At 39.6% G+C, this 16,824-nt stretch overlaps 1 protein-coding gene across 1 annotated transcript in view; it reads left to right on the top strand.

Moving 5' to 3' along the window:
• Positions 1-16,824, top strand: part of cps1 (carbamoyl-phosphate synthase 1, mitochondrial) — a 97,736-nt gene that overhangs the window by 45,606 nt on the left and 35,306 nt on the right. Inside the window, 3 exon segments of the mRNA XM_024136188.2 lie at positions 8,733-8,840; positions 9,171-9,260; positions 14,636-14,806. Of these exon segments, the coding sequence (XP_023991956.1) occupies positions 8,733-8,840; positions 9,171-9,260; positions 14,636-14,806 (369 nt within the window).

Here is a 16,824-nt window from a genome sequence, read left to right as displayed (position 1 = left end):
AGTCCGGTCCATCATTGGGAGCAATTTCCAAATGCCTGAAGGTACCACATTCATCTGTACAAACAATAGTACGCAAGTATAAACACCGTGGGACCACGCAGCCGTCATATAGCTCAGGAAGGAGATGCGTTCTKTCTCCTAGAGATGAACGTACTTTGGACTTTCTTTAGGGTGTTTTTAACATAATTCTTCAATAATGTTCCAACCGGAGTATTCCTGTGTCTTCAGAATTGCGATGGAACAGAGCTCGCTCTCACGTGAACGCGCATGGTCAGAGCATGGTCACCTCATGGCAGACCTGACTCATTCCTCTCTCCTTCGGCCTCACTAAACAGTAGAGGCATCAAACAAGGTTCTAACGACTGTTGACATCTAGTGGAAGCCTTAGGAAGTGCAACATTACCAATATCCCACTGTATCTTCAATAGGAGCTGAGTTGAAAATCGACCAACCTCAGATTTCGCACTTCCTGGTTGGATTTTTTCTCAGGTTTTTGCCTGCCTGATGAGTTCTGTTATACTCACAGACATCATTCAAACATTTTTAGAAATTTCAGAGTGTTTTCYATCCAAATATACTAATAATATGCATATTCTAGCTTTTATGGCTTTGTAGCAGGCCGTTTACTCTGGGCATGCTTTTCATCCGGACGTGAAAATACTGCCCCCTACCCCAAAGAAGTTAATTGAAATGCATTCCAGGTGACTACCTCATGATGCTGGTTGAGAGAATGCCAAGAGTGTGCAAAGCTGTCAAGGCAAAGGGTGGCTACTTTGAAGAATCCAAAATATAAAATATATTTGGATTTGTTTAACAYTTTTTTGGTTACTACATGATTCCATTTGTGTTATTTCATAGTTTTGATGTCTTCACTATTCTACAATGTAGAAAATAGAAAAAATAAAGAAAAACCCTTGAATGAGTAGGTGTGTACAAACTTTTGACTGGTACTGTACACTGAACAAAATATAGACGCAACATGTAAAGAGTTTGTCCCATGTTTCATGTGCTGAAATAAAAGATCCCAGAAATTGTTCCATACGTACAAAAGATTTTGCACACAAATTAGTTTACATCCCTGTCAGTGAGCATTTCTCTTTTTTTGTGCTGTTACAACAAAAGGTCGCCCTAAAATGTGCAGTTTTGTCACMCAACACAATGCCACTGATGTCTCAAGTTTTGAGGGAGCRTGCAATTGGCATGCTGACTGCAGAAATGTCCACCAGAGCTGTTGCCAGAGAATTKAATATTAATTTCTCTACCATAACCATMATTATTTTTWGAGAATTTGTCAGTACGTCAAACCTGCCTCACAACTGCAGACCACGTGTAACCACGCCAGCCCAGGACTTCCACATCCAGCTTCTTCACTTCTTCATCTGCGAGCTTGTCKTTCTCACCAGGGTTTTGRCCTGACTACAGTTTGGCGTCGTAACCTACTGCAGTGGGCAAATGCTCACCTTCGATGGCCACTGGCAGGCAGGAGAATTGTGCTCTTCACAGATGAATCACAGTTTCAACTGTACTGAGCAGATGGCAGATAGCGTGTAAGGAGACATTTGTGCGAGCGGTTTGCTGATGTGAACAGAGTGCCCCATGGTGGGGTTATGGTATGGGTGGGTAGGTAGGCATACAGCTAGGACAAGAACACAATGGCCTTTTTTTTTTTTACTTGACTATATTGTACTTTACTTCGCCACCATGGCCTTTTATATATTTTTTTTTAATTTATATATAATATTTTGTTTGCCTTCACCTCCCTTATCTCACCTCACTTGCTCACATTGTATTATAGACTATTTTTCACTGTATTATTGACTGTATGTTTGTTTTACTCCATTGTGTAACTATGTGTTGTTGTATGTTGTCGAACTGCTTTGCTTATCTTGGCCAGGTCGCAATTGTAAATGAGAACGTGTTCTCAATTTGCCTACCTGGTTAAATAAAGGTGAAATAAATAAAATACAATTTTATTTGATGGCAATTTGAATGCACAGAGATACTGTGACGAGATCCTGAGGCCCACTGTCGTGCCATTCATCCGCTCCATCATTTCATGTTTCAGCACGGCCCCATGTCGCAAGGATCTGTACCACAATTCCTGTAAGCTGAAAATGTCCCTGTTCTTCCATGCGCTGCATACTGTTTGGGATGCTTTGGTTCGACGTGTACGACAGCATGTTCAAGTTCCCACCTATATCCAGCAGCTTTGCACAGCCATTGAAAGGAGTGAGACAACATTTCACAGGCAACAATCAACAGCCTGATCAACTCTATGCGAAGGAGATTATGTTGCATTGCATGAGGCAACTCACTGCCCATACTTTTTTTAAAGGTATCTGTGACCAACAGATGCATATCTGTATTCCCAGTCATGGTTCTATAGCTGCACCATCAAGAGAATCCTGTCCGGTTGCATCACCGCCTGGTATGGCAACTGCTTGGCATCTGCGCGTCACTGCTAAGAGAGCAGCCATCCAAGACCTTTATAATAGGCGGTGTCAGAGGAAAGCCCATAAAATTGTCAGAGACTCCAGTCACCCAAGTTATAGACTGTTTTCTTGCTACCGCAGGTCACGGCAGAGCGGTACCGGGAGCGCCAAGTCTAGGACCAAAATGCTCTTCACCAGCTTCTACCCCAAGCCATAAGACTGCTGAACAATTCATAAAATTGCCACGGACAACTTACATTGACCCCCCCCCCTCCCTTTTGTACACTGCTGCTACTCGCTGTTTATTTGTTATCTATGCATTGTCACTTCACCCCCACCTACATGTACAGATTACCGCAACTAGCCTGTACCCCAGCAGACTGACTCGGTACCGTTGTCCCCTGTATATAACCTCGTTATTCTTATTGTGTTTACTTTTTGTTATTACTTTTTATTTTAGTCTACTTGGTAAATATTTTCTTCTTGAACTGCAGTGTTGGTTAAGGGCTTGTAAGTAAGCATTTCACATTAAAGTCTACACTTGTTGTATTTGGCGCATGTGACAAATTAAAGTTTGATTTGACAATGCTGGKGGAAAAGGCCCAAAACAACTATACAAACAACACTGTTTCACGATGCGTCAGTGACATGGCAGGAGATGTTTTGAAACAATTACTGCTTCGCATACAATCCTGTGAATTCTATGCGTTACAGATGGATGAGTCAAAAGACGTGGCAGGCCTGGCACAGCTCCTGGTATATGTGTCCATTACGTTTATAGGGTGTCAATTAAGGAAGACATCCTCTTTTGCAAACCACTGGAAACCAGGACAACAGGAGAGGATATGTTTAAAGTACTGGACTGCTTTGTGACATCAAATAGACTTTGGTGGTCAAGATATGTTGGTATCTGTACCGATGGCGCAAAAGCCATGACAGGGAGACATTGTGGAGTGCAAGCAGTTGCTCCCGACGCCACTTGGGTACACTGCAGCATCCACYGAGAGGCTGTTGCTGCCAAGGGAATGCCTGACAGCTTGAAAGACGTTTTGGACACTACAGTGAAAATGGTTAATTTTGTTAAAGCAAGGCCCCAGAACTCTCGTGTATTTTCTGCACTATGCAATTATATGGGCAGCGCAATTACGCAGGTACTTTCCTGAAACGGACGACACAAACAACTGGATTCGTTATCCCTTTCATGCCCTGCCTCCAGTCCACTTACTGATATCTGAACAGAAGAGCCTCATCTAAATTGCAACGAGCGGTTCTGTGAAAATTGAATTTAATCAGAAGCCACTGCCAGATTTCTAGATTGGGCTGCGCTCAGAGTATCCTGCCTTGGAAAATCGCGCTGTTAAGACACTGATGCCCTTTGCAACCACGTACCTATGTGAGAGTGGATTCTCTAGCATGAAAACTAAATACAGGCACAGACTGTGTATGGAAAATGATTTAAGACTGAGACTCTCCAATACCATCCAACATTGCAGAGTTATGTAAATCCTTTCAGGCACACCCTTCTCATTAACCTGTGGTGAGTTATTCACAATTTTCAATGAACAAATAAGGTTTTATATGTAAGATGGTTAAATAAAGAGCAAAATTATTGATTATTATGATTTGTGCCCTGGTCCTATAAGAGTTCTTTGTCACTTCCCACTAGCCGGGTTGTGACAAAACACTAATTCTTATGTTTAATAAATGTATCGTATAGTGTGTGTGTGTGTGTGTGTGTGTGTGTGGCAGGCTTACACTGATGGCAAAAAAACAACATTTCAGTGCGCGCTGACCCTGGTGCTATAGGGGGTACGCAGCTGGAGGTTGAATGTTTGCAGCTGGAGGTTGAAGGGGTACGGGACTATAAAAAGTTTGGCAACCACTGTTTAGAGAGAGACCCAATCTGTAATATAGTACACTTACCATAGTTAGGTTTTACCCAGAGAAATTTGATAAATTATCCAGGTCCTCAATAAGGCCCTTCAAGGTTGAAGGACTCAAGAGAACTTGAATCATTTAGTCCCTTAATGTTATCATCAGACTTTTATCGCTAACACTTCAAAGGCCATAATAAATAGGTATGGTGATAAAGGGCAACCTTGTTTTACACCTCTTGACAGCTCAAAACTTTCAGAGAAGTATCCGTTGTTAATTATTTTACATAAAGGGTTGTTGTACATTACTTTTACCCATCTTATGAGAGATTCTCCAAAGTTAAAAAAATCCAGGCACTCATAAACAGATTCTAGGCATACTGTATCAAAGGATTTCTCAAAATATGCTATAAAGATTATATCTGGTTTCCTTGTATTCTGTATTTCAGTCTGTCTGTCTTCTCTTTTTCCTCCCACATTACAGATCCATCCATTGACTGAATGCCAAATAGGTCTCATTATTCAGTGTGTGCGTGTGTGCATGCGTGCGTGTGCTCTTCATATGCCTTCCCCCGTATTAACTACAGGCTTTATCTAGAGTGTGTGTTCCTCCAGGATTGTGTGTGTTCGCCTGTGTGCCGCTGTGTGTGTGTGTGTGTGTGTGTGTTCATCAATTAGTGTGTTGCTAATGAGTGCTGCAGTTATCGGGGGTTTAATATGTACTAACGACAACGCAGTTCATTGAAACACTACTCCCTTTTGATTGGTGGGAAGGGGAAGGGGTGGGAGAGTTAAGTGTAGCGTACCAAATGGCTCCTGATATAGTCCACTTCCTTTGACCAGGGCCCTTTCAGCAATTCATCCATTTAAGGTTTTATATTAACGTATATTACCTGCTATCAATTATATAGTTTATCTATTGATGAATGCCTTTGTACACTTTTGTGTGAAAAGGGCTGCTTATCGTGATGACTTGAAATAATAGTGTTACTTTTGCATATATAGTGTATGTATGTGGACACCCCTTCAAATTAGTGSATTCAGCTATTACTGAAGAGCTCAGTGACTTTCAATATGGCACCGTCATAGGATGCMACCTTTCCAACAAGTCAGTTTGTCAAATTTTTGCCCTGCTAGAGTTGCCCCGATCAACTGCAAGTAATGTTATTGTGAAGTAGAAACGTCTAGGACCAACAACGGTAGGCCACACAAGCTCACAGAACGGGACCACCGAGTGCTGAAGTGTGTAAAAATTGTCTATCCTCGGTTGCAACACTCACTACCTAGTTCCAAACTGCCTCAGGAATAGGGCTGTTGCAGTGACCGTATTACTGCCACCAGCGGTCACGAGTCATGAACGCAGTCAAATTCCACATTACCGTTTTTCCACGGTAATTAGGCTTCTCCAAGCTCTCTTGCTGCTGCTGGTCATTAGTAGCCTACCACCTTGCTAACTGCCTGGTACTCAGCACTCTATTGTCCCTCTAATCACTCTGACATCAATGCAAATGTATTAGAAAATCTAATCAAACACTTCATGAGAGCCCATGAGCTCATGTTGCTCAACATTTCTATAGGCTATGCAATTGCCGGAGAAAACACAGTGATGGCCGCTAATAAAAATATGTGGATCCCATCAGATTTCTATAGGCTAGGCTTACTATACTTATTTCTCAACTTTCCTAATATTAAGCACATTGTTTAGCTTTACAACAGAAGTATAGCCTACCTGGCTGGCATGAAAATGAACCACGGGGAATGCATTCCTATGTATTTTCTCCGGCTGCCCCTGTTTCGATAGAGTTGCATGATAATGGTCCATTCTAAATGAAAACAAATGTCACACATATATATTATTTAGTATATGTTAAGATACGATTAAATCAAGAATAGTCTGATGGGTGACAATATTAGCCTATCACTTGATATATTATCACTTTTGAATGATGCCCAGCATAAGAAACAATGCCTCTTTTTTTTTATCATAGGCGCTACTTTTTCTAATCATAGTYGCACACCTCATGTAGCCAGCCCATGGGCCTATATGTTTTAATAGGGTTTGTATCACGACTAAAGTGGCCAAATATCTTCTTAAAATTAAGCACATTTATCCATTTTACAAGGGGTGTAGAGCCTAACTGGCATATGTAARCAGTCTGTGAGTTTCAAGTTTGGGAGAGATAATTTTCACCATAAAAATTGAACATTTGCGCTTATAGCCAACTACCATGTGCACATTGCTGCGCTTATAATGTGAATAAATAGCCTACYAGTTTAACAACATTTTAAGATAAATGTTCTGAGCGTTAGCCACATTGCATAAAAACGTATTTTTTTTTATGCTAGTGGTTGTAATAATTTGGGATCTATCGCATCCTACTACTATCCCAGACTATGTTTGGCGTATTTATTTATCACACAGAATARAAAAGGTTGACTTTTGTACTATGGGGGGATAAAAGATTGACAAGGCTAGTGCTTTTGCTGTTCGTAAGGCCTATTCATTTTGTTGGCTGACGAAAAGTAAATATGGTCAGTTCTTCCAATATCTTCAATATGCACCTTGGAATTGGATAAGGACACGCGCAGTTGTGTCCCCGATGTGTATGTCTTCACTTGTAGCCTGTGAGAAAGACCCAATCACGTGATGGAGAGCCATGTGAATGAGAGGCGATTCGGGTTGCGCAGCACTCAGGGAGAAGGGCACAACGCAGCACTCCGGGCCGCAAAAGGCATGGATTTATTTTAGGGTGCATTACGGCCACAAAGGGTATGCCGCCGTGAAATTCGAGGCATTATCAAGTGCTTGTCAAATTGTGAATGAGAGACTATTGTAGTATGTACAGCCTATTGTAGTATGTACAGCCTGCGTAAAAAGGAAAACTTTTTTCAAATCATCATTAGTCTCATCGTGCAGCCTTACAATGTATTAAAAATCAAAACATATAGCCCRACGTTTGTAGAACAACTAAAGTTACATTAATAACTCTAAATTAAGCATAAAGGAGTACCTGTTYCTCTGTTAACCGCTCAACACAGAATAGCCGCATGTCCGCACTCCCTCAAATCATTGAGAAAATATTTATATTTTATTCAGCTTTGTTCAATTGTGTTCTTCATACTATAAAATAATGCCACGGAATTATAAGCAAATGTTGTCTGCTAAATGAACTAGTGTAGCCCACAGCCATTTGGCATAGCCACATCAGGACCTAACAGAAGGACAGCTTGTGTATGCTATGAATATAATGCTATGTATTCTTTTCTTCTGAAATAAACATTTTCTTCATATCATGCTTCTTTAGACTTGTCTAAAATAAATAATGGATTTATTGTGAAGGTAGGCTATAGGTAGGCTATATTACATGGATTTATTAGACTTTTTAAATGGCTTGTAGCTATGTGTGGAAGCCAGGAGTTGCTAAATGTGTTTATGTTAATTAACAGTCAATTACCGTGAGACCGACAGTTATGTGCTTGACAATCACCAGCTGACGAAATTTTGTGACCGCCACAGCACTATTCTGGAAGCAACGTCAGCACAATAACTGTTCGTTGAGAGCTTCATGAAAAAGCAGACTGCGGGCCAGTCCTAAGCGCCCAAACTCACCAATGCTCTTGTGGCTGAAACAACACAGAATAAAACAATTAATAAGACTCATTATGGTAGTGACTGCCCATTACTGCTTATCACTTGTTAACCATAATTTATTTCAATTACTTTAATGAAATATTTAAGTTGTCTGTAATATATTACGTTTGTTTTATTTGATGAATTTATTATTTAATTCAAAGTCATCATCTTTTATAATATATGCCATTTAGCAGTCACTTTTATCCAAAGCGACTTAGTCATGCCTGCATACATTTATACATTAGTTATACATGTATGACTTCATGTATTTTCAGGTAAAGATACCTCCCTCTCGGTTGTCACTAGTTACCACAGCCACATAGTCRTAAGGCCTGCATATTTCTACAATTTATCTTCTTCAAATGTGATTTTAAACCTAACCCTAACCTTAACCACACTGCTAACCTTATGCTTAACCCCAACTTTAAATTAAGAACAAAAAGCMATTTTTACGATATGGACAATTTTAACTTTGTGGTTGTGGTAACTAGTGGAAACCCTCCCTCTCTGTGACTGCCCCACACAGACCGGACAAGGAAGCGCGCAATGGATTGCAGTTCATTACCAATTTTTTTGTGCTAAACTATGTAGAATATTGGCCTGTTGGAAACTACAACTCCCTACTATATTGCACAGTTCGGGCTTGATCTGAGTTCTGTCTAGAGAAACCCCCCCCCCCCGAACAAAATTGAATTCAAATAATTGAACCAACGTTGATCAATTAGTTGTTTAAAAAACGGAAAATAATAATTTGATGTTAATCGCTCATTACTAGTTATAACCTCTTCTCAGGTGCTGTGCCATGCTATAACAGAGCATGTGGAGGATGCTGGGGTCCACTCTGGAGATGCCACCCTCATGCTACCTACCCAGAGCATCAGCCAGGGGGCCCTAGAGAAGGTCAGTGTGTGTGTGTGCGTATCATGCTGTTTTTTTACCCACCTACTAGGGGCTGACTCACTCAAAATATGTCTCACATCAATCATGAAAGTGTGCATCGTTATGAAAAGTTTCCACATTTTATTTGTTAGACTGTTAGTCTGTTGGCCTGCCTATATTTAGGATCACTGACTCCTGACAGGGAATTCATTATTAGGCTGTGGTTTATATTTATTTTTCACTACTGAAATCTATTGCCCAGGCTGTGAATATGTAAATAATTTATACTGAGTTATAGGTTCGTCTTTGATGGAAGCTTCATATTTACTATTTGTCCTCCATTACTCTCAGGTGAAGAGTGCCACACGGAAAATTGCTAAGGCGTTTGAGATCTCTGGTCCGTTCAATACTCAGTTCCTAGTGAAAGGCAACGATGTCATGGTAAGTTTGTGTGTGTGTGCGTGTGTGACGCATGACGGAATACGTTAGAGAAAGCTATAAATGATCACTTGACGTTTTCACAGTCGTAAAAAATAAAATGCAATTTGGTCATGAATTGAAATACAGAATCTCGGTGTGGTGGTCACAGTGAATTCCAAAGATGAAAAGATGGATACAGTGCCTTCAGAAAGTATTCATACCCCGTGACTTAATCTACATTTTGTTGTTAACAGCTTGAATTTGTTAACAGCCTGAATTCTCAGCCATCTACACACAATACCCAATAATGACAAAGTTAAAACATGTTTTTAGAAATGTTTGATCGTTTATTGAAAATGAAATACAGAATTATGTCATTTACGTATTCACACCCCTCAGTCAATACATGTTAGAATCACCTTTGGCAGCCATCTTTCTGGGTAAGTCTGTTAAGAGCTTTGCACACCTGGATTGTACAATATTTGCACATTTTTCTCTTAAAAATTCTTCAAGCTCTGTCAAGTTGATTGTTGATCATTGCTAGACAGCCATTTTCAACTCTTGCCATAGATCTTCAAACCGATTTAAGTCAAAACTGTAACTAGGCCACTCAGGAACATTTCAATGTCATCTTGGTAAGCAACTCCAGTGTATATTTGGCCTTGTGTTTTAGGTTATTGTCCTGCTGAAAGGTGAATTTATCTCCCAGTGTCTGTTGGAAAGCCTGAACCAGGTTTTCCTCTAGAATATAATAAAATGCAAATKAATTACTTAAAAATCATACAATGTGATTTTCTGGATTTTTGATTTTTTAGATTCCGTCTCTCACAGTTGAAGTGTACCTATGATAAAAATTACAGACCTCTACATGCTTTGTAAGTAGGAAAACCTRCAAAATCGGCAGTGTATCAAATACTTGTTCTCACCACTGTATATAACATCACTAAAATCTAAAACCGACAGTAATGTACATCGTACCAGCTTCTTCCTGGCCTCAAAAGAAAAACAAGCCTTATGCCGGTAATACAATCCTATTTTCAGCTTGAGCTTCCTTATCAAGTTCTCTACATGCACAGTGAAGCTCAGCTAATCATCAACCCACACACCCAAATATTTGTACACTTTAACTTGCTCTATAGTATGTCCAGCCAATGTAGCAATGGCATGATTTGTAACATGCCTGSCATTTGAAAATACCATGCATTTTGTTTTACACAAMTTTAGAATCAGCTTTAAATCATACAGATTATGTTGTATGATGTTAAATGCTCTTTGGGCATTTTCAAAAGCTAAAGATAAACTACTACCACTTGAATAAAGAACAGTATAAAAATGAACATCCGCTGTTTCAATAAGATCCCCAATGTTGTTGATATACAAAATGAACAACAGTGSGCCCAAAATAGAACTTTGCGGAACACCTGAGCACACCTCTATGGACTCAGATTTACAACCATCCGCCATTACACATTGTGTAYGATTTGATAGGTAATCTAGAGCATGACCAGTAATTCCACAACATTTTAACCTTTGCACTAACACAGCATGGTCCACGGTGTCAAAAGTCTTTGACAAATCAATAAAAACAGACACACAATGTAACTTCTTATCAAGAGCACAGTGCATGTCATTTAAAACCTTCAATGTTGCAGAAACAGTGCTGTGGCCAGACCTAAAACCTGATTGCATTCCATTTAAGATGTTGTTTTCTTGGAAGTAGGTCTTTAGCTGCCTACTAACTAAGGACTCCAGTACCTTTGACAGTAAAGACAATTTTGATATGGGTCAATAGTTGTCAAGTAGCGAAGGATCTCCACCTTTCAGGAGAGGCAGTACAAAAGCAGATTTCCATAACTTGGGGATTTTCTTAACATCAAGCGTAAGGTTAAAAATACATGTTAAGGGGGCGCAATGATGTCTGCGGCTAGGTGTAGAAGGCGGGGGTCTAGTTCATCAGGGCCAGGTTTTTTTTTTTAAATCAATTTCTTTCAGGGCTTTACACACTTCTGAAACAGAAGGATGAAAAGTAGAACCTGGTGAAGGAGTGCACAGGGGTGTCAGGTAAATTTATAGGAGGCTCAATTATACCTTTGACCTTTTCAAATAAACTGCCTGCATCTAAAAAATGCTGGTTCAAGGCTTTCAGAATGGAGGTTCTCTCAGTTACAATCTGTGTGTCGACCAACAATTGTTTAGGAAGCTGTGTATCTTTTCTGCACTCCAAACCTTTCACTACTTGCCAAAATTTGGATGGATTATTTAAATTATCTGAAGTAGATTTCAGGTAGTGGTCTGCTTTCAATTTACGGATCATAGCCACACCCATATTTCGAAGACGTTTAAAAGCCATCCAATCATCTGCCAAACCAGTCCCTCTTGCTTTAGCCCACATAGCATTTCGTTCCCTTATGATTTTTGTAAGTTCCTTAGTAAACCAAGGGTTCTCTCTGCCCTTAATCCTGAATTTTTTTTAAAGGGGCATGCCTATTGCATACATCCTGGAATGCGTTGTGGAAGTAAGAAAAGGCTAGTTCAACATCAGGGATTAATTCCATTCTATTCCATTCAATGCTAGATACATCATAAAAAACCTTGAATATCAAACCGCTTCCATTTAGCAGACACCCTTATCCAGAGCGACTTACAGGAGCAATTAGTGCCTCGCTCAAGGGCACATCGACAGATTTTTTTACCTTGTCGGCTTGAGAATTTGACCCAGCGACGTTTCGGTTACTGGCCCAACACTCCTAACCGCTCTTAACCACAAGTTCCATTGCTTTATGGGTTTTCAATTYTCCTTGACTGTCTAGCTTTTATTTTGATTATCTTTTTATGGCTGCAGGGGCAGTATTGAGTAGCTTGGATGAAAGGTGCCCATTTCAAACGGCCTCGTACTCAATTCTTGCTCGTACAATATGCATATTATTATTACTATTGGATAGAAAACACTCTCAAGTTTCTAAACGTTTGAATTATATCTGTGAGTAACAGAACTCATTTTGCAGCAAACTACCTGTCAGAAAGTGAAAAATCTGAAATCGAGGCTCTGTTCCAGGGCCTCCCTAATCATTTGCTTGAAATCTATTAGTATACATGCACTTCATACGCCTTCCACTAGATGTCAATAGGCTGTGAGAGGTGAAATGGAGTGTATGCTATTTCTATGGTCAAAACAGAGAGCTTGGAATGACATGACCCCAAATTCCTTTGTTCAGGAAGGCGCAGGAAGTACACAGCATTGGCTTCTGAAAAGCTTTTGTTATAGACGGCTAATATCTCCGGCTTTGATTTTATTTGATAAATGTGACAATATCATCGTAAAGTATGTTTTTTCAATATAGTTTTATCAGAATATTGAAAATTTTTCGGGAGTTTTGGCGTGCTCCGTTCTCTGCGTTTGTTCACGATGGACAGCTTCGCGCCACTTGGCAAGTTTTGCTTGCTAATTCGAGAGGGGAAAAGGACATTCTCAAACCAAACAACGATTGTTCTGGACGAAGGACCCCTTGTGCAAGATTCTGATGGAAGCTCAACAAAAGTAGGACCCATTTATGATGTTATTTCCTATTTCTGTCGAAAATGTGTTGTTGTGTTTTCGCCTTGATTTTTTGGCGCTGTCTCGCTATAACGTAAGCTGCATGTCGTACTAAAGTTATTTTTAGAATTCTAACACGGCGATTGCATTAAGAACTAGTGTATCTATCATTTGCTGTACAACAAGTATTTTTTAGTGACGTTTATGATTAGTTATTTGGTCAGAATAGGTGAGTGTCAGAAATATATCCGGAGATTTGGAAAATATTTGCTACGTTTTCACAATGTATAACCACGGATTTCAGCTCTAAATATGCACATTTTCGAACAAACCATATATGTATTGTGTAATATGATGTTATAGGACTGTCATCTGATGAAGTTTTTGAAGGTTAGTGAAATAATTTATATATCTTTTGCTGGTTTTGTCGCTGTCGCTACTGTTGCCTTGAATCAATGTAGTTGTGTGGTTGGCTATTGTAGTAAGCTAATATAATGCTAAATTGTGTTTTCGCTGTAAAACACTTAAAGAATCGGAAATATTGGCTGGATTCACAAGATGTTTGTCTTTCATTTGCTGTACACCATGTATTTTTCATAAATGTTTTATGATGAGTATTTAGGTATTTCAATTTGGTCTCTGTAATTGTTCTAGCTGCTTCGGTGCTATTTCCGATTGTAGCTGCAATGTAAAACTATGATTTATACCTCAAATATGCACATTTGTCGAACAAAACATAGATTTATTGTATAACATGTTATAAGACTGTCATCTGATGAAGTTGTTTCTTGGTTAGTTTGGTTGGTTCTTGGTTAGTTTGGTTGGTATTGTGCAATCTACCTGTGCTGTGAAAAATGTCTGTGCTTTTTTGTATTTAGTGGTGAGCTAACATAAATATACGTGGTGTTTTCGCTGTAAAACATTTTAAAAATCAGACATGTTGGCTGGATTCACAAGATGTTTATCTTTCATTTGCTGTATTGGACTTGTTAATGTGTGAAAGTTAAATATTTCTAAAAAATATATTTTGAATTTCGCGCCCTGCACTTGGACTGGCTGTTGTCATATGTGTACCGACACCGGGCTTGCAGCCATAAGAAGTTATCAGAGACTATATTATAAAAAAATAAATAGGTCCATTATCTTTTCTAAAAACCTGTTTTCGCTTTGTCATTATGGGGTATTGTGTGTAGATAAGGATTTTTATTTATTTAATCAATTAGAATAAGGCTGTAACGTAACAAAATGTGGATACAGTCAGGGGGTCTGAATACTTTCTGAATGCACTGTATATGGTTTACACTGAAAGCGTTTTTCCATCCCAAAAATGATTTATTTATGTATTTTATTTTTTACACTGGATTTAGGCGACTTGGAAAAAAAGCTTAGGCGGATTAAAATGGCAGAAAAATCCCAGATTGAGATCATAGTTTCTTTCTTGAAATGTTATCTTAGGCTTTCGATAAGCATGTAAAAGCAACAAAAATAAAACGTTAAGACGAGACGTGACGTAATACTCTTTTCACAGCACAGTATAGTGCACTATAGCAGTTTTCCCCAAACTCTGTCCTGGGGCCCCCGCTGGGTGCACATTTTGGGTTTTACCCTAGTACTACACAGTTGATTCAAATAATCAAAGCTTGATGATGATTTGGTTATTTGAATCACACTACATAGTGTGGAAATAGTTAGTTTAAAGGACACATCATTCAATTAATCAATTAAATTGAGCCTTTTTTACAGTTGCCACTAAGTGCTTAACGGTAATAGTAACTCGGCCCATCCTCCTCCAACTGTACTGGTTTAGAATGAAAATGTCAGCAAGTGACAATTAATGTGTGTGTGTGTTCCTCCCTGCCAGGTGATAGAGTGTAACCTGCGAGCATCCCGCTCCTTCCCCTTCGTGTCTAAGACCATCGGTGTGGACTTCATTAGTGTGGCTACACGGGTCATGGTGGGTGAACCCCAGGATGAGGCTGCTCTGCCCTCTCTGGAGAACCCCATCATCCCTGTTGACTATGTGGGAATCAAGGTGAGGCTCTGTGACTACAGGGCTCTGTCCCAATATCCACACTAGCACACTACTTAGAATGAAGCAATACATCATATTTTTTTTGCTATAATAAGTGTCTTACTATGCAATAGACTAAAGAGTAGTAGAGGGACCCTGATTAATAGTGGTAATAGCACCAACCTCTCCTATTGCCATTTTCACCTATTATACCCTCCATAATAGTCTTAATAATGACCATGTCTTCTGTGGCCTGGCCTGCAGTAAACTGCGGGGGGACTATTGTACTGCTTTAGGCATGGTAGAACAGTCCCGGCCCACACAGGGAGGAGCGTGATATATGTACAATAAGTATGATTAGCCATATGAAGCCTATTATTTAGGCCCTGTGTTTTGGTTAATCATGTCACGTGACCTGGAGTTTAACCTTTATTTGTAGAGATTTTTCACCAAACAGTCTCATTTTCTTTTCATGACAATTGCTTTTATTTTTGGTCTAATTCTAATTTCGGCGAAAGGCTTAAAATAAAAGTTTAAATCCAGGTCATGTGACAACCTAAACACAGGGACCTTCCAATGAATATGGGGTGGAAAGGAGACACTTGCTCTCGAGTGGCGCAGCGGTCTAAGGCACTGCATCTCAGTGCAAGAGGCGTCACTACAGTCCCCGGTTCGAATCCAGCCTGTATCACATCCGGCTGTGATTGGAAGTCCCATAGAGTGGCGCACAATTGGCACAGCGTTGTCTGGGTTTGGCCGGGGTAGGCCGTCATTGTAAATAATAATTTGTTCTTAACTGACTTGCCTAGTTAAATAAAGGTTAAATACATCTCTGTAGTTTAGTGCTGAATTGCCTAGACCCTAAGGATGCTTCCCAAATGGCACCCAGCCTATTCCCTGTATAGTGGACCCAATGGGCTCTGGTCAAAAGTAGTGCACTTATATAGGGAATAAGCTGCCATGGTTAAAAATAGTGCACTATATATGTAATAGGGTGCCATTTAAGACTTGTTAAGTGTTATGGCAAGGACCTAAAACTACATTTTTTGTCTACCAGCCACTGTAGCAGGTAGATATAATAATCTAGGGGCCACCCAGATTTTTTACGAGACAAAATATTTTCTCATTAATTACACCAAAAAACACAAAACAAAGTGGATGAGACTGCTTAGTAATGTTTCTCAAACAAGGAATGTATTACTAGTAAGAAGTAATGTGATATTTGAAATTGTGTTTTTTACATTGGTTAAAAGTAGAGACTCAGAGCTAGAAAATTGTATATCATAGACTGCAGTTAAGGAACAATGGGAAAGTAATTTTGCTTTGAAAGTTGATAAACTTGTAACCCCACTTTTGAGAAAATGGCCCTTGAATGTTTTGGTAAACCTACTGGAGAGGTCTTCTTTGTCTACACCCATTCAGCATCGTTCACACCCGCTTAAGCCTTAGCCCCACCCATCTCTTTAAGGATTCACATGTGAGGCCATGTGGTAAACACGCTATATCAAATAAAATTTATGTTTATTTGTCACATGCACAGGATACTATGATTGTTTTTAACAACTATAACGACTAAAAACATGACCGGAGAAATATCACTGGCAAACAACCATTTGGAAAGAGGCAAGTCCGATGTTCATCTTGCGTAAAACGCGCGAAGGAAAGGACGGTACTTCCACGTCTTCTTGTTTTTATAGTGGCTCTGATTGTCAATCGACTCCATTCAAAGCGTGATGAACGTACTGACACCCAGAGGAAGACGTAGGCAGTTGTGGTTTCCCATAGCATTTCCAGCACCTTAAAACCGACCCCAGATCAGGGGTCAAAATTTCTGAAATCTGACTCCCTGTCAGGAAAGTGCTGTAGAAGTAGTTCTGTACCACTCAGAGACAAAATTCCAACGGCTATAGAAACTAGAAAGTGTTTTTCTATCCAATAATAACAATAATTGCATATTGTAGGATCAAGAATTGAGCACGAGGCAGTTTAATTTGGAGACCAAAAAATGCTAATGCGGACAGCACCCCCTATAGTTGCAA

The sequence above is a fragment of the Salvelinus sp. IW2-2015 genome, unplaced genomic scaffold (genome assembly GCF_002910315.2).
Source record: "Salvelinus sp. IW2-2015 unplaced genomic scaffold, ASM291031v2 Un_scaffold803, whole genome shotgun sequence".
Lineage (NCBI taxonomy): Eukaryota > Metazoa > Chordata > Actinopteri > Salmoniformes > Salmonidae > Salvelinus > Salvelinus sp. IW2-2015.
The sequence above is the reverse complement of the archived record's forward strand: the minus strand, read 5'-3'. Positions and strand labels throughout refer to the sequence as shown.